This window comes from Myotis nattereri, assembly GCF_964212035.1.
Source record: "Myotis nattereri genome assembly, chromosome: 19".
In the NCBI taxonomy this organism is placed as follows: domain Eukaryota; kingdom Metazoa; phylum Chordata; class Mammalia; order Chiroptera; family Vespertilionidae; genus Myotis; species Myotis nattereri.
In genome coordinates this window covers 15008045-15026535 of record NC_138095.1, presented here as the reverse complement: position 1 = coordinate 15026535, position 18491 = coordinate 15008045, and the positions used below count along the sequence as shown (strand labels likewise).

General features: G+C 53.2%; 1 protein-coding gene across 1 annotated transcript in view; it reads left to right on the top strand.

Annotated features, from left to right (window-relative positions):
- FEZ1 (fasciculation and elongation protein zeta 1) overlaps positions 1-17562 on the top strand; it is a 41385-nt gene extending 23823 nt beyond the window's left edge. The window contains exons 4-10 of the mRNA XM_081114136.1: positions 3400-3486; positions 5615-5783; positions 8898-9169; positions 10261-10341; positions 11705-11780; positions 15880-15945; positions 17213-17562. Coding sequence (XP_080970262.1) covers positions 3400-3486; positions 5615-5783; positions 8898-9169; positions 10261-10341; positions 11705-11780; positions 15880-15945; positions 17213-17229 — 768 coding nt within the window. The 3' untranslated portion in view covers positions 17230-17562. The remainder of the gene's footprint in view (positions 1-3399; positions 3487-5614; positions 5784-8897; positions 9170-10260; positions 10342-11704; positions 11781-15879; positions 15946-17212) is intronic.
- The last annotated feature ends 929 nt before the right edge of the window (positions 17563-18491 follow it).

Here is an 18491-nt window from a genome sequence, read left to right as displayed (position 1 = left end):
CGAACCTGGGGACCCTTCAGTCCGCAGGCCAACGCTCTAGCCACTGAGACAAACTGGCTAGGGCCTAACACATACTTTTATCCATGTACATAAATGCCGTCATTTTTCAAAAATCTTTCTCTTTCTGCACTAGTCCCCGCCCAGCCTTCCATCTCTGCACAGACAGTGTCCGGGCAGCGGAAGGCGGGTAGGAGTCTGGAAATGACCCCTGTCAGGAAAGAGGCTTGTGGAGAAGTGACAGCAGCGATTGGAGCAGAAGGGAGTCTGGCAGGATTGAGAGACAGTGTGGGGCCGGGGGCCTAGAGGGAGCGAGGAAGGAGGAGAGAATTAGGAGGAGGGCAGGCCAGGGACAGGGTGGATGTGGTGAAAGCAGACAGGGGAGGGGAAGCCACATGCAGGAGAGAAAGGGGCCGGGCTTTCTGGGGGTTACTCTGTGGGTGCTTCTTTTATTTTATTTTATTTTATCTTATTTTATTTTATTTTATTATTTTATTTTATTTTATTTTATTTTATTTTATTTTATTTTATTTTATTTTTAGCGGCAGACTTCTGAGATCCGAGAAACGATGGTGAGTTCATAGTACTAGGAACTCACGGTAACTTTCACAGGCTTGTAATTGATTTTCAAATCTCTTTTAACCCAAGTCTGGCAAATCAGATTATAGGCTTCGTGCCAGAGAGGGGAGAGGAGAGAGAGCTCTAAGAGGCATCCACGCTACTGCCTGTAACATTTGAGCACCAGAGGATCTGTCCCCAAAGGTTCCCTTCCCGCCCTCCGCGAGGGGCGCACGCACCAGGGGACCCCGGGAAGGGAGATGGCATGGTTGAAAGGTGCAGTATTATTTAGAAGGAAACCCACGAAAATCGGCCACCTTTCAGAATGGGAACCATCCATTTTAAAAAGACTTAATGTAAAAAAAAAAATAAATCTGGTTATAGATTAACACTTGCTGTCAGATGCTTATAAAAAGTAATCCAAACAGAAAACCAAAAACTCTGTTTTCCCTAGAAGCCGACTTCTACAACAGGGCTTTCTGGCCCTAAATAAGTTCTGCAGGGAAGGCAGGGGTGGGTGGTGGGAAGAGATCAGCCAAAGAACTTGTATGCATATGGGTATAACCCAGGGACACAGACAATAGTGTGGTGAAGGCCTAGGGCAGAGGTCGGCAAACTCATCAGTCAACAGAGCCAAATATCAACAGCACAATGATTGAAATTTCCTTTGAGAGCCAAATTTTTTACACTTAAAACTATATAGGTAGGTACATTGTTATTAACTTCATTAGGGTACTCCTAAGCTGGCCTTTGCTAAAAACGTCCTCAATCTGATTGAGGTACGTTCGCTGAGGTCGACCCCTTCTAACTCTCCCATCCACACTCGTCTTGTATACTTGTTTCGTCTGTCTCCTTTCGTTCATCCTCTCTGTATGTCCAAATCATCTCAACATACCTTTCTCGATCCTCGACACTACATCTTCTTTCACTCCACAACGTTCCCTAAAATTAACTTAATAAACTTTACTTAAAGTTTTAAGTCAACTTCGCACTGTACGTGCGCGCCCGCATGTGGTATTTTGTGGAAGAGCCACACTCAAGGGGCCAAAGAGCCACATGTGGCTTGCGAGTCTCAGTTTGCCGACCACTGGCCTAGGGCAGCAGTGGGTGGGAGTGGGGTGAATGGAGGAGGGCTAGAAGGGGTCAATAGGGAGGAAAGGGATCATATGTAATACTTTCAACAAAAAAGATCTAAAAAAATAAAAAAATAAATTGTAGCATTAAAAAAAAAAATTCAACAAAGAAAAAAAAACAAAAGAAAAAAAGAGAGAGTGTGGTTGGGAACAGCTGTGGCTCCGGGAGGTGTGTCCACGAGCCGGGGAGCCGGGACACCAGGTGGCTCCCACAGGTGGTGGACTTGGCAGGCACAGGAGCATCTGGGTTCCACAGCAGAAATAGATGTCACCATCTGGCGCACAGCCCCGCAGACAACCCCATTCCCTCCCGGTCCGACCCCTGAGCCAGGCTGAGCGCAGATGGCATTTAATATCCGCTTGATTAACTTTTTTCTGCCATAGTCCTGGTTTTAAGCAAATGGAGACAGACGGTGTGTGTTTTGTTAGGGGTGTCTGCCAAGGTGGCGCCCAGTGAAGAGGGAACGGTTTCTAAGGACAGACCGCGTCTGGCAGGGCTGCTGGGGTTGGAACCGGGGTGTTTCCTCTTAGAACGGGAAAGCATAACCCGGGAAAGAGGCCGCTGGGCGTGCCAGCCCCTGGCGAGCAAGCAGAACTGGTTCCTGGATGGCAGGGCCTCTGCCGGAGGATCTCCTGAGGGCACTGCGCCAGCTCCTGTGTGACTTGCACGTCTGACTTCTGGGCAGAGGCCGCTGGTTTGGCGTTCAGTGGTTGATGTTCTGCAGGATGTGGACATAAAGGGCAGACCATGGCCGTCTCGGATGCGGTCAGGAAAGCCCGATAGGCTATGGCTGCCTGGTTGGACAGCAACATCTATGATCTCCATGGTAGTGAACGTTCAGAATCTTACGTGGGATTGTGGGATTTTGGAGACGCAGGGCAGGTGATTGATGGTTTTTGTTGCTGGGTTTGCCTGTTAGTTCACGTGGTCAGGCTGTTCGGGGGGCATGTCCCAGACGGATCCGTTACATCCTCCACCAGCTGTGACACCTAGATTCCCATAACGGGATGGTATTTCACCCGATCCTAAAAGCATGACTGTTGAGACTGGAGAAGCCCATCCTTTATTTTATTATTTTTTAAAATATGTTTTTTATTGATTTCAGAGAGAGGAAGGGAGAGGGAAAGAGAGACAGAAACATCAGTGATGAGAGAGAAGCATTGGTCTGCTGCCTCCTGCACTCCCCGCAGTGGGGATCGAGCCCACAACCCGGGCATGTGCCCTGACCGGGAATCGAACCATGACCTCCTGGTTCATAGGTTGACGCTCAACCACTGAGCCACTCTGGCCGGGCGAGAAGCCTATCCTTTAAAATGCCTAAGGAAGTAAATTCTGGAAACCAGCTCCCGGGCCGCGGCTCCTATCTACATGAGCAGGCCTTCGCTGCAGGCGTCGGTCGCAGCATCACTCACCTTGAGAAGGTTCCTGTTCACACAAGGACGACCCGTCTGTGGGTCAAAGAACAGCTGCTCCCCCTGAGTCAGAAGGTGCGGCCACCCATCCCTCCTTGTCCTTTTTCTGACCACCCGCGCTCAGGGACGCACGGGTGTGGCAGTGCCCGTGGGAGAGGGACGGAACGCTGACGCCTCTGCAGACTCCCCTTTACCCAGTGGATGCTGGAGTGGCCCCTCAGGCAGTGTCCCCCGTTGCAGAGACTAGAGAGAATCCTAGCTCTGCTGATGGTCAATCAGAACTCCCTCCCCCCTTCAGATCCATGACAAAGAGGAGGAAGAGTTCAATGAGAAGAGTGAGCACGATTCTGGGATCAACGAGGAGCCTCTACTCACAGCAGATCAGGTATGAGCATCTCCCTCGGTTCTTGGCATTTTTTTCTTTTTTAAAATTAATTTCTTTTTTTGTTGTTGTTGTTCTTGGAATTTAAAAAAATATATTTTTATTGATTTCAAAGAGGAAGGGAGGGGGAAAGAGAGACAGAAACATCAATAATGAGAGAGAATCATGGATCGGCTGCCTCCTGCACACCCCGCATCAGGGATCGAGCCCGCAACCCGGGCATGTGCCCTGGCCGGGAATTGAACCGCGACCTCCTGGTTCATAGGTCGATGCTCAACCACTGAGCCCCGCCAGCCAGGCAGGAATTCTTTTTTTTAATGGCGAAAGCATTTACGATAATATACTTGTCACATCCATTTAAGGCAGAAGAAAAATGTGTGGTCTCGCGGTGACTGTTGATGACTTGGAGTGTCTTTCAGAAGGGATTTCATTTCTCCTTATGCCTCAGTTTACCCACCTGCTGTAAACAGGAACATAACTCCAGATGCTTGGGTTGGGTGGGCTCCGTGTTGGGTAACAGCCAGAGGCAGGCCCAGTGTTTACTGACTCTACTTCCTGCTAAAACTCTTATTTAATTCACGTGCTTGGAGTCCAGACACGGAAACCAGGGCCCCAAACACCTGTTCTTCCACAAACGGAAGTGGTAGGTGAGGCTTTTGCTCGATGGCTATTTCTCTATTTCACAGAACGCAGAGGATGCTGAGCCTTCTAAGAGGCGTCTTAGAGACACTTGTGTCTCTGTTTGTAAAAAAATTAAAAAGGATAGTGCTTCACATTTGATTGCGTTGATTGCATTTTGGCTTTAATAATTTATTGCCGAAGGAGAATAATGCTGCCTCACTGGCTTCCTTATCCAACCTTTCAGTCAACAAATACTTATGGGTGGTTGTTTTGAGCAGGCACCATGCACGTTTATTTTTTCACAAAATAATTCAGACAAAGCCCCACTGGGAGCCGGGGATGCCAGAAAGAGCTCTTCAGTAAAAGGAACTCTTTGGTGTCTGTGGCCAAAGGTGGGATATAAATAGGTAAGGATCAAGAGATCGAAGGGAACCAGATGGAAAACACAGGCGCTACCAGTTAATTCTTGTGAATTTTAGGAGAAATCCGATGCTAACCGCTCCAAGATAAAGAGAAACTCAGCTGTCCAGTGCTAAAGGGGCTTGTTGTCATTCGATTGCATCCTGTGAGTGGCGTTCAGTAGTCAGAGATGGGGTGTCCCCTGAATGTACTAGCACAGATGAGAAGGTTGGGGACTAAACAGCCATTATTCTATAGGAGGGGACAGCACGTCTTCTTATCTTTGGTCCAGCCTAACACGGAGGCCCCAGCCCAGCGGCCTTGGAGCCGGAGCCTGTCACAGCATCGACAGCAGACAGATGCAGAAATCAGGGCGCTGTGGTGACCAGGCTCACCCGTGGGGTCCTTTCGGAAGTAGCCTTTGCTTATTCGCTTTATGAGCAAACAATGAATGTGCAAAGTCACTCACCCCATTCCTTTTGGCCGCCATCTAACATCACTCTCACTCCAGGAGCTGCCCCCTCCCCAGTCCAGATCAGAGCTGGGTTTCTTACCTCTTTTCTGCTCCCTACACCCTGCATATCCTTTCATTCCTTTAGGATCTCTATTTTCGCTTGTTGCCAGGCAGTTTTCGTTCCTGTGTAAAACCTGGAGAAATCGCCATTTCCTCCCAAGTGAAAAAAAACAACCCTCCACATTTTGAGTTGTGTTGCTGTTTTCTCCCCAGTCATAGGCACTGTGACGACGAATGGGCTGGGTTTCGTGTTGAAGCGGATGAAACATTTCCCCTCTTAGACACAAAGCGCTCAGCACATTGAAGTCAGGTTCCCTTCCAGGCAGCTCTGCTTCCTTCCCCGAAAGCGTCGTATTTCCAATAAAGCACCCAGCCGAATGCTGTTCTTGGGAGACGCTTTGCATTAAAAGGAAGGAGCGTGTCTAAGCCGTAGGTCAGGCCCATTTTTTTTAATTATTTAAAACGTATTAAGGAACAGCACCGCTTTAGGAATTTTACAGACAGCAGGTCAGACCTGTCCTTACCCGACCCAAATCCCAGCCAGAATGTCCCTCCGGCAGAGGACAGGTCACTGAGCCTCCTGTGGGCCTTCCCCAGGTCATCGAGGAGATCGAGGAAATGATGCAGAACTCCCCGGACCCTGAGGAGGAGGAGGAGGCCCTGGAGGAGGAGGACGGGGCCGAAACGTCCTCCCAGGCGGACTCGGTGCTCCTGCAGGAGATGCAGGCCTTGACCCAGACCTTCAACAACAACTGGTCCTATGAAGGTAAGGGCCGGGGGCGGGCTCGCCCGGGATGGACCCCTGCCCCGGGCCAGGCGCTGGGCACGTGCCTCGCTGTAGCTAGTAGAACCTCGCATCCAGGGCGTTGGCAACTCCTTCTTACTGGGCATTGGGAGAGAAGGGAGCACTTTTTGAAAAATCAAAATGGTAAAACGGAGCAAAGAACATGACTTAATCAACGAGAAACCCCTACAAAAGGTGATAATCATGACAGCTCATGTTTTTGGAGTGCTTCCTACGGGCTACCTTATTCTAAGATGTCCTGACCGGGGCTGGGGATGGAACCTGCAATCCAGGTATGTGCCCTTGACTGGGAATTGAACCCACGACCCTCGGTGCGTAGGCCGGCGCTCTAACCACTGAGCAACTTGGCCAGGGCGATGCTTACTTTCAAAGCAGTGACTCCCTGGTTCTATTTTTTTTTTTCCTCCTCTCCACTCCATTTTCCTCCCATCTTTTCCCTCCCATAGCCTCCCTTCTTTCTCCTGCCTTCCTCTCTCTCTCTTTTTTTAAATTAAATCTTTATTGTTCAGATTATTACAGTTGTTCCTCTTTTTTCCGCCCGATAGCTCCCCTCCACCCGGTTCCCACCCCATCCTCTGCCCCACTGTCCTCATCCATAGGTGTACGATTTTTGTCCAGTCTCTTCCCGCACCCTCACACCCCTTTCCCCCCCGAGAATAGTCAGTCCACCCCCTTTCTATGCCCCTGATTCTATTATATTCACCTCTCGACTCCCTGGTTCTTGAGGAAACATTCCTGAGTCCTGAGACAGGCAGGAGCTTTATTCGGCCGTGAAAACGAGTGGCACGCATTTGAAAAGGACAGAGAAAGCAGTTCTGAAAGGAGAGGGAGGTAAGGGAGAGGGAACATCTCACCCTTATTTTCAACCGGAAGAACCAGCCTCTTCTTTTCCCCTTGCATTTCCCCTCACACCACATTCCAGCGGAAGGGCTGGAGCCCAAACTGAAGCCAGATGGGTCAACTCCAGAGTCCACACTCTGTCTGTGTATCGTACTGATTCTCCGACACAGATCGGTAGTAACTAGGATTGTGCAAAGAAACGGGTGGCTGAGGAACGAAATGACAAGATGTAGCACAGCAAAGGCTAACCTGGGTATGAATGCCATCAGCCCGCAGGGAGGATGAAGCTCTTGCTGGGGAGCAGACCCATGGGGCTGGGGTGATGGGGACTCGGAAACGGAGAGAGAAGGTGGGTGGGTCTGGGTAGAAAGATTGGTCCAAACAAGGGTTAGAATAGTGGTAAAAACGGAGGCGTGAGCTGAAGAACTGATGGGAATCGAGCCTGGCTGTCGGGGCAGAGGCAGGGCGTGACCGGCCGGAGGAATCCATGCGTAGCTGAGCGATGGAGCGCACTTGGCCGTGGTGCTGCCTTCACAGCTGCCAGGTCAGGCCATTCCCAGCCACACAAAGGCCCACACACAGAGAAGCTCAGCCAGGGACTCGTGAAGGCAGCTGCAATGCAGAGTGAAATGGCAAACGCAGAAGGAGGAGGGCCGCTCTCGGAACGAGATAAAGGGGAAGTATCCGGGCAAAGCAGACACGAAAAGGGGAGGGACGTGGATGCTGAGGCAGAAAGAAGAGATGCCGTTAGAAAGGGGTCCATTGGCCACGAATCCATTTTAGATGAAGAAGCCTCAGGGGACAGGAATTCAAATAAAGTGACCTGGGTCTCCTGATCTCGGGTCCCCTTCCCCTTTCCTGACGGTGGCAGACCACTCTCTCTTTTCTTTATTTCAAGAAAAACGATCTTAAATATAATAATGTTACATGCAATAAACATTAATATCTCAAGAAAAACAATTTTAAATATAATAATGTTAGATTCAATAAACACCAATTATTCAAGAAAAATTATCTTAAATATAATACTAGAGGCCCAGTGCACAAAATTCATGCACTCGGGGTAGGGGTGTCCCTCAGCCCAGCCTGTGCCCTCTTGCAATCTGGGAGCCCGCAGGGGATGTCCAACTGATGGCTTAGACCCGCACCCCACAGAGAGTGGGCCTAAGCCTGCTGTTCATCCTTAGTGCTGATGCGGAGGTGAGAGAGGCTCCCGCCACTGCCGCTGCACTCGCCAGCCGTGAGCCCAGCTTCTGGCTGAGCGGAGCTCCCCCTGTGGGAGTGCACTGACCACTGGAGGCAGCTCCTGCGTGAAGCATCTGCCCCCTGGTGGTCAGTGCGCATCATAGTGACCGGTCGTGCCACCGTTCGGTCAATTTGCATATTGGCCTTTTATTATATAGGATTACATGCAATAGCACACCACTCTCCTCCCACTCGCCAGGGTTCACTTTCCTCTCTGAGTAGCCTGGCTTCCGCACGCTTCCCCCACTTTTGAATGCAGGCACTGCCACACGGGACTGCCGGCGAGAGAGGGCCTCTACGTGTCCTGCTAATTTCACTGTCAGCTTGGTCAGCTCCTGGGAATCAGCACCACCTGCTATTGCTCTTCAGCCCCAATGCCAAAACCCCCTCTGTTTTTTTTTTGTTTAAAATATATTTTTTATTGATTTCAGAGAGGAAGGGAGAGGGAGAGAGAGAGAGATAGAAACATCAATGATGAGAATTATTGATCAGCTGCCTCTTGCACATCCCACACTGGGGATCGAGCCTGCAACCCGGGCATGTGCCCTGACCAGGAATCGAACTGGGACCTTCTGGTTCATAGGTCGATGCGCAGCCACTGCGCCTTGCTGGCTGGGCCTAAAACCTCCTCTTAATGCTCCTTCCCGCCCCACCCTTGACCCATTTCACGTGAGGAATATTGTAGAAACAGGACAGTTTGGAAGACAGAACGAGGGATCAGGAAGCCACCTGTCTGTCCACACACTTATTTGTGGGCAGAGTCCACTGGCTTCTTTGGGGGCCTTTTCTCCTTCCCCCTTGGCTTCCCCACGAGGGCTGTCTTTTCTGCAGACAGCACACTGGCCCCGCCCTTCCCGGCACACCCCGAAGTGGTGAAGGTCTCTCCTGGCCCTCTGCATGGTGGGAAGGGGTCTCCCCTCGAAGGGCCGTCCCCCCTCTGCAGCGGCTCGGGCTCGGCTGCAGGTGCCACCTGTGGGCGTCTCCCCGCAGGACTGAGGCGCATGTCCGGGTCGGAGCTGACCGAGCTGCTGGACCAGGTGGAGGGCGCCATTCGCGACTTCTCGGAGGAGCTGGTGCAGCAGCTGGCCCGCCGGGATGAGCTGGAGTTCGAGAAGGAGGTGAAGAACTCCTTCATCACGGTGCTGATCGAGGTGCAGAACAAGCAGAAGGAGCAGCGAGAGCTGATGAAGAAGAGGCGGAAAGAGAAAGGCCTGAGCCTGCAGAGCGGCCGCATGGAGAAGGGGAGCCAGATGCCCCTCAAGGTATGTGAGCACCCAGCCGGGGGCCTGTGCGTCCCCCCTCGAACCCGGCACTTCAGGTCCCGGGACCAGCCCTGCAGCGGACAAGAACAGACTTCTCCTGCGCAGTGGCTGATGGGACACAAACATCATCGAATAGGTTCTCTTGGTCAAGACCTTGGAAAGTGGGGTATTTAGGGCATTTAGGGTTGAGAAGCGGAGCCCCTGGACTCTGGGCGCCGTCCTGACTCACCTCGCTAGGGCGCGGGTGGGTGTTTCAGGACCAAAATGGTGGTGCTTTGTTGGTACACGGACAGGATCCTTCAGAGCAGAGGCTCAACCAGGGAAGCTCAGCAGAATCACCTGGGGAGGTTTCTCAGGAGCCGCTGCCTGCGCTCTGGCCACACCTGGGCACTGGCCTCGCTGTGTGCATTTGGAAACAGCATCTCCGATAAGGGCAGCTGCTTGACATCTGCCCTTCTCTCTCTTTTTAAAAAAGTATATTTGATTTTTCAGAGATGAGGAGAGAGAGAGAGAGAGAGAGAGAGAGAGAGAGAGAATGAATCATTGATCGGCTGCCTCCTGCACGCTCCCTACTGGGGATCGAGCCCGAAACCCAGGCATGTGTCCTGACCGGGAATCGAACCCTGACCTCCTGGTTCATAGGTCGATGCTCCACCACTGAGCCACACCGGCCAGGCCATCTGCTCTTCTCAGTGGCTGAGCATTTTGTTCTCTTCCCTACGATATTTGCATCAGCGTCTGTCCAGGTTTTACTGTGCTGCTTCATTTTACACAGGAAACAGTAGAGTAAAATGTGGGAGTGCGTGCAGGTTTGTTACCCTGGGGGGGCGGGGGGCAGGGTGACTCATTTAGATAAGAGTCTTCCACGCTGTTTATCCTCCCAAAGCTCAGGTTTCCATTCTGGCCTGTCTTAGCCCAGGTCTTCCACTTACTTTTAGTCCCAGCACTCTGGGCAGTGACCTGGACAGTGTGGCAGCTCAGGGGTCCGGGCGGTTGAGAGAGGGCACAGGCCCTGGGGGGGGGGTGTGGGGGGGGCGCAGAGGGGGCCGTGGAGCGGGAAGCAGCTGCTCTTCTTGGTCTCCTCCCCCCAGCGCTTCAGCATGGAGGGCATCTCCAGCATCCTGCAGAGCAGCATCCGCCAGACCTTCGGCTCCTCGGGGACTGACAAGCAGGTACGGCTGTCTCCCTGGTCCCCGCTGTCCTCCCAGCAGAGCGGGGAGTGGGGGTTCCATAGGACGATCCCGGCACTCGGGCCAGGGCGGTCCCCCGACTTGCTTCCCTCTGGAGGAGGAGGAGCGTGTCTTTGTAAAGGTGAACCGTTCCCTGAGCTCCAGGACGTGGAGAGAACGTACAAGTCGACGCTGCGCGTTGCCCTACGAGTCAGCTTGTTTTAAGAACAAAATGTGTGAAAAGGGAAACGCATTTGATGATCGATGAGTCCACCACTCGGGTCGCCAGCGGACCAGCCCCCCCAGGTCCGCGCCCTTAGCCGCCCACCCTGCCTGTCGCCCGCGCTGTGGCATCTCCGGGTCGGTCCTTTGAGTCGGCTACTTGCCTGAGAAGCATTTCCGGGCCCTTGTAGGCAGCGCTGGAAACGTTTCCTGCGGACCTGCTATGCGCCCAGCTCTGTTGCTAGTGCCAAGATGAGCAAGTCCTCCCCCCCCACCCCTACCCCCACCCTCACGGCGTGCGCCATCTGATAGAGATGCCGTGTGTAAACGGATGAGTGTGGAATAAGTGTGCATGCGTTGTGTGCGTCTCACACACACTTGCAGCTGGGTCCCGTGTGAGAATTCTAGGACGCGTGATGGGAAGAGATTCTGGGAACATCTAACTCAGTCCCCTCGTTTCTCAGCGGCGAGAACTGAAGCCCAGAGAGATGAGCCAGGGTTTCCCCAAGGCCACGCGGCTGGTTGTGGGAGAGCCCCCTGGCACAGCCACGTCTAACACCGAATCCTCTGGCTTTGGGTCTGGAGGTCTCACCCACTCTGCCCGGTGCCCCCAGGGCCCTTCACCTCCTTGGGGCCCAGGGCCTGATACCCCACTGGGTTGTCCCCAAGATGAGGTTGTTGTAGAAGCGCCTCACACCCAGCAGAGGGCGCAAATCCAACATTCCAGACCCAGGGTGTGGCTGAGGTTCTCTGGCCTGCCATTTGGACAAAAGAGAAGCCAGCCATTCATTCTCAGATTGCACTGCGAAGGGTAAGAAGATACAAGACCCTCTCTTTGCTCTCAGCCCCGATGAGAAACATCTCACCCGGACTTTTAAATAAGCAGAGTTCCTAATCCCTGGAAAATGCCCAAGTTGGAACGGAGGGACGTTTTTCCTGGGGGATACGGGCAAGTCTTAGCTTTCAAGAGACACTCCCCCAAAACAGAAGGTCCTGAGACACTGGTGTGTGAACTACACGGGTGCTGCGGTGAACGCACCCTTTGACGGAGCGTGTTTCTTAGAGGAGAGCCCGCCCCGCGCAGGCGGTCCCGCGTGGCTCGCCCCAGAGGCCCGCGGCTCAAGCGCATGCGTTTGTCTCCTAGTATCTGAACACGGTCATCCCCTACGAGAGGAAGGCCTCGCCTCCGTCCGTGGAAGACCTGCAGATGCTGACCAACAGTGAGTAGCTCCCTTTCCCAGCCAGGCCAGCCGCTCGATGCCCTGCATCCCTCCCTGTGAGTCACACCCTGGGTGCCGCGGCCCGAGATGTCCCAGACGGGTGTGTGTCAGACGGCCAGACTGTGCTCCGTGTCACGGCCTCCCTGGCCCCGAAGCAGGGGTGAGATCGCAGTGCTCTGCGGTGATGCCCAGCGCGGTCTTGTCTCTCCCGGTGTCTGCAAGGCACCAGATTTGCCAGGAGAAGAAAGTGAGCTGGGGAACGAGGTTGGGGAGGGGTGGAGGGGTGGGGTGCATCGTGTGCAGGGACTGTCTGGGTCACCCAGCAGTCCTCAGGTTTTGCACCCTCTGCCTTGCCCGCCTGTTCCCCCTCTGCAACTGGAGGATGCCGCTGGTCTGAACGTGTGGCCACCCTCCCTCCCCACAGCAGGGAGCGCAGTCCCTGGGACTGGCTGTCTCTTTAAAGAGAAGCCACGTGTCTTGGGTGGAGTAAGGCTGACGGGAAAGAAGAGTGTGGTTTCCCTCCACTTTGGCTCTCCTGTCAAAATAGTAATAAATATTCTGAGCGTAGGGAGGAAAGTGTGTAAAAAAGAACCGTTTGGAGGCAACATGTCTTTATGTCCATCTAACATGACAATCCCCAAAGGGCCAGGGCGTGTGGTGTTGGCGATCCGTCAGCTTGATTCTTGTAGGAAGAGGATCCTAGGCTGAGATGTGACAGGCTCAGTGCATCAGGAGTCCATCTCCCTGGCAACCGTGCGCTGCTTGAGTGACAGACTAGCCAGGCTGCCCAGCCTGCAGCAGGCGGACCTGGTCCCCCAGGGGATGGGAAGAGGGGCTTCCTCTGTTCAGCGGAGGGAGACGGATGCCTGCTGGGCCCAGTGCTAAAGGGGACCGGCCGTTCTCATTTCTCTCAATTTGGAAAACCAAGGCAGGTTCTGGTAAACAGAAATCTCGCCGACATCAAGAGCTGCTGAGCCCTCGGGAATCCGGAATCGTGAATTCAAAAGGCATTGGGTTCCTCTAGGCTCGTTTTGAACTCCTTCATTTGCATAAATATGCACTAAGAATTTTTTTTTTTAAGGGAGCAGATAGAGATGAGCTGACATTTACAGGTGTTGTGTTTTCACAAGCAGTAAGCGTTTGGAAAATAAATTGGACAGATGATGAAGGCTGATCTATGTAAGGAACTCTATCATGGTCCCAACAAAAGGAAGAGCTGCTCATTCATGCACACCCATTGCGGGGTGCAGCGCGAAATCCTTTCATTCTGATGAAGAAGCTGTGGGTTAGTTTACATTTTCTAAGTTCACTTAGAAAGTTATCGCTTGAGTAGATCGCTCATTTAGAATACGCTGGGAAAGCGAACAAAGGAAAAGAAATACTTCATTGTTCCCTTGGCTGTGGTTTCTATGTTGGTGTTTTTCAGCCATAATATTTAATGTCTTTTTCATGGAGTTGGGATTATGCTGGCTATAAAATTTTGCAGCACGATTTTAATCACGCCCGTTAACATTTGGTTAACATTTTTAAAATGGCTCTCTCTTCTGTCATGTGGATATACATTCCAATATTTTATTCTTTTGAAAAGGAAAAAGCTGCCATCTTTTCTGAACGCCAATTCTGTAGGTTACAAAAGCCCCTTTTTTTTATTTTTATGCCAAATCTTTGTATGGATTTACGAACAGTATCTTCTCTTTACTCCCAAATGGGCCAAAGACCAGCTCTGAGGCCTGGGCACCCCATACATTTTGGGTTTTGGAAACCAACTTAGACCCATATCGACGGAGTGCACTTACTGTATTTTTACGGCTACCTTCTTGGTGCGGCGCCTGGCCTGCCCATGCTCAGTTGCAGAGCATTCCCAGCCTATTCCGTGGAGATGAGTACATGTCTCCAAACACAGAAGAAACAAAACAGAAGAAACCAACACCAGCAGGGCCTCAGGCTTGGTCCCTTTCCCGACCTGGACGCTGACTCCTGCCCCCGTCAGCTCGGTTCCGACCCACCCACTTCTGGTTTCTGGAATCAGGTTGCGTGAAACTGGGCAAAGAAACCCACGGAGAGCAGGGACATGGAGATGGACTGGGTTGTCAGGGCTGCCGCCTGACCTGGGATCAGTGCCGGCTGATCTTTATTCTTCTCTCCGTTTGCAAGAAGTAATAGGTGCTCATTGAGAAAAGCCAGGCACTGTGGGCATATGACATAGAAAGGAGCTTCCCCCCTGGTCTCACTCCAGAGATAACCACTTTGAACAGTTTCATGCACTTTCTTCCAGATATTTCTGTGAGTATTAGCATTTATTTAAGTTAGTACATAATGTCCTGTGGCCTTCTCTCTTCACTGTTAAGGATGTCTGGCACATACAGATCTCTCTCCTTTTTCATAAAGACTACACGGGGATAGAGTTTATTGAAGGAATCGATTGGTGAAGGAATCTATTGGAAGACCCTCCCTCCCGCCCCCCCCCCCCATTTCTTGGGACTATAAACAAGATCCAGCTACTTTCTTGAAGGGTTTCCTACAAAGCTGACTTCTACAGTATGGATTATGAACATGAGAAGATGCTTTTGGCAGTGAGAACAGGTGTTAGCCCGGTGGGTCAGACTGGACCTGGGTTGGGCACTGAGTTCTGTCTAGGAAAGAATTCAAACCCAAGACTCAAACTGTAAGAGAAAGTGTATGTAGAACGTCACAGAGGTAGAAGTGAGTTGTGGTGGAAGGAATGGGCTCAGGAAACACGTTAGAGGCAAAAGGTGGGCCCTTGGAGCTCAGGAGGGAGGGGGGTGAAGGTGAGGCACCTGGGGACAGAGGTGGGGGTGAGCAAGGTGTGTTAATGCCCCCCCTCACTCCCCCTCCCCAGAGGCTGGCTCTTTTGCTCTAAGGGCTTTTAAGGGCGGGATTTCAGGGGAGGCCCCAGGGGAGGGTCCCAATAGAATAGTCATCAGCTTCCCAGGTGTGTCCTGTCAGGGTCCTGGTCTCCACTGCTTGGCCAGTGCATCTGGTCCTTAGGTCAGCCCCTGCATTGCTCCTCTGGTTTTGCTGCTTTTCTGGGCCTGGAGCTGAGACACCTCTGAGGCCTAGAAGTGTCTGATGGTCAGAACCTCCTTTCCTGGTGGCTCACTACTTCAGGGCTGTTCTCCGGCCCCTTGTTCGTTCCCCCTCTAAGGGGGTCTAACCCACATGGCTAGCAACATGCCAGGGGAGGAAACTCAGGGGGGCGCCCCAGCCACATGACCAGCGATAGGCTAGCGGGGATCGGTCACCCTGAGGGTGAGGATGTCGCTTTCCCAGTTTTGCCCGTTGCTAGGCACCCGGGGCTTTCCGCCCTGGTGACCTTCTGCACTTGGCCTGTCGGCCTTGCTCTGCTCACGTCTGTCTGACTGCCCACCACAGTGCTACCTAGTGCAATAACAGAAAAAGCTCCTTTAAACACTGATAAAAAGCCTTTGGGCTTGAATAACATCCCCATTTGCTTCCAGTGGAGTCACGTCCTGTTTCAACAAGAAGTCTTAAATCAGGTCCTTGAGGGTCCAGACATCTCTTGCATTTCCACAAATTCTAGCGCCGTGCTGGGCGTAACAGAAAATGAGTATTTGTGAGATGGAATTTATTGGCTATTAATAAATTGGGGGCGCAGGGATTTTCTAATAATATGTAAATAGAATGTCTTTAGAGACAGTGTTATTGGCTATTCAGCGATGTGACAACGATTATTCTAACAATTAGGTTGACTGCACCAGAAAACGGATTCTTTTTAAAAATTTATGTATTTATTTGTTTGTATGATTATTAAAGTCATATACTTAGGAGATGAAGTAGACGTTATAGACGAGCAAAAAAAAAAAAAAAAAAAAGTAAGAGATAAAGGAAAACAAGAAAATAAAGCCACTGTAGGCCTCTGCCTCTTGGTAGCTCAGCACCACCACCATGCGGAACGCTGACGCTGGACAGAAGCTTCTAGACTTTTGCTCAATACTCAACAAAGGTCTGGCCCCCCCGAATCATTTCTCACTCTCCTTGGGTGGGCGGGTTGTTCGGCCCTAGAAGCGAGCTGTATGCCTTGAAGGTTCCCTAGCTCACCTGTCTTCTCCTTCCCCAGTTCTCTTCGCCATGAAGGAGGATAACGAGAAGGTGCCCACTTTGCTAACGGACTACATTTTAAAAGGTAAGAGGCCCGCAAACCAGGAGGTCATGGTCTGATTCCAGGTCAGGGCACATGCCCGGGTTTCAGGCTCGATCCCCAACAGGAGGCGAGCAGGAGGCAGCCGATGAATGATTCTCTCTCATCACTGACGCCTCTGTCTCTCTCTCCCTCTCCCATCCTCTCTGAAATCAATTAAAAAAAAAATTTAAGAGCAGCCCAGCTCTCAGGAGCAGAGATCCCCTCGGGTCCCTCCCCCGGCTCCTGCTGACAGTGTGGGATCCCTGTGCCGCCCTCCAGCGGGGCAGGGCCAGGGGCAGCGAGTGGGCAGTTGTGAGGCCTCCCCGTGGTGGGGTGTTGCCTGGGGATGCTGCTGGGAGGCCTGAGAAGGAGATGCCAGCTCTCCGAGTCACCCGATGACTGAACGCGAGAAGCAGCCACACCAACAAAAGGCTGGCTGTGCCCCTTCTGTGGGGCTGGGCTCTCTCGTTGGGAAAAGCAGAGCCTGGGATACGATGAATAGTTTCCAGCTCCCAAAACCGCCGTGCTGGGGGTTAGGCCTGCAGCACATGGATTTTGGGGACACAACGCCTTCAGCCTGTTGACGATCACCCACGGCCTTCGCCCTGCACGCACACCGCCCGGTACAGTTTCCAGAGCTTGTGCGGCCCAGTCAGGAACCTCTGCCGCGTATCGTGTCCGTCAGGATCGGAGAGATGGCCTTGCGTTTCTGCAGGAGGAATTTAGGCTAAACATGGGGAAGCACTTCTGACTCTGAAAGACTGTGAAAGAGCAGCGAGTGTCTCAGAGGACATTTTCGCAGGCGGCTGATAGAAATGGGTCTGTAAGTCTGGGAACCCGAGGGCTAGACTCTCCCCCCACGTGACCCACTGAAATGTCACTGAATTCATAAAACGAATTAACATTTACTGAGCACCTTCTACTCGCCTCTGAGCAGCCCTCTGGGGCGGGCAAAGGCACCGTCTGTTGTCCACGTGAAGAAACGAGTCGGGCGAGGCAGGCTCCCTAAGGCGGTAGAATTGGAAACAGCGGGCCCAGGATTTGAATCCAGGCAGCTGGGCGCCTATTGCACCAAACCACCAGCTCCCATCGGCTCTTTCTTCTGCAAGAGCCACAGGCCACTGCGACTACCCCTGGTTCTGGGGGGCAGTTCTCCGCTCGGGATGCTGGTGGGGAGCTGGTCTGCCCGCTCTGGGCCAGGGCCCCGTGGGCAGCAGGTCCTGGCCCCCGCGCTGTGCGTTGACCTCTGCCCTCTCCTCTCTCTTTCCAGTGCTCTGTCCTACCTAACCCTGCCCTTGGGAGCAGCCTTGCCGCGGGGGTCACTGAGCAAGAGTCATTCCATCCCAGGGACCGCATGACGCCACGTGACCTCCGACGTGTGTATAAACGTGCCGAGCTTAACTGGATAAACCATGAGCAGGCGCGGGCCCTGGGCTGTGGTTGCTTCTAGTCCTATAACCATTGGATGCATGACAAGGGCAGGGCCGGGCGCCGCCTGCTCTCCGCCGGAGTCGGGGGAGGCAGCCGCTCTCACACTCATTACTAGTCCGCCCCCGGCCCTCAAAAACAGCTTACACTTTAACACTAATTTTGAAATAAACCTTCATTTAATTAATATTCTCCACGTGCTTTGGAGTGTGATGTCCAGCGGCCCCCATTGCAAACCCTCCAGGGAAAGGATGAGCAGCCCCTCCACGTGCTGGCCGTGGCCCGCGTGGGCCGGCCGCCGGGTGCTCAGGGCCCGGAGCGTGTGTGTGCGCCCTGGAGTGGGGGTTCGGGATGGGCTGCACCTGGTACCGACGGAGGCGGAGCCGCCCACCGGCTGGGCTGTCAGACCTGGAGCCTCGGCAACTGTAGAGGGCGCTGCAGGGCGCTTCCGGCGAGAGGCTGTCGGAGGAGGGGCCGGCTGGGAAGTTAGCAGGTGGACGGGGGGCTCGGGGCGCGGGCAGGCGCTGGGCACCTCTGCGGGGACGGCCAGATGGGCTCCGGGAGGAGCCGGCAGCCCCCGCCCAGGGACCCGGAGGCTCGGGTCGGAGGGAGGCAGCTCTGCTGAGCTGTTGGAGGGGGATTTCGGCTGCCTTCGTGACTGTCCCCAAGGGCCCCTGGGAAGCACATCCTAGGACCGTGCATGCCCTGCCCAGCCCGGCCCTGCAAACCTAGCAGCCCAGCAGCTATGCCCGCTAAGGGCTGGCTCCATCCTCCGGGCAGCAACCGCCAGCCTTGCCTGACCGGTAGGTGAATGCTAATTCGTGGCTTGATGTTACCACCGGAACTCTCCTGCCTTCCATCTTCTGGCTGGAATGATATTAACCTGCCAATTTCCACAGCCCCGTCTGAAAAACAGAAACTTTTATGGAGCCCTGGCTAAGCCCTCTCCCAGCATCGCACGTCACAGCGCCCCCGTGTGGTGATGCGGCAGCGTTGCCCCGCTGTCCTCTCCGGGGAGGGGAGGCCGGGAGGCAGAGGGTTTTGCACGCGGAGCCAGACGGGCCCTCGGCCTCTTGTCCATTAGACTCCCACCCCCTCCGAGGAGCTCGTGTTTGTGGAAT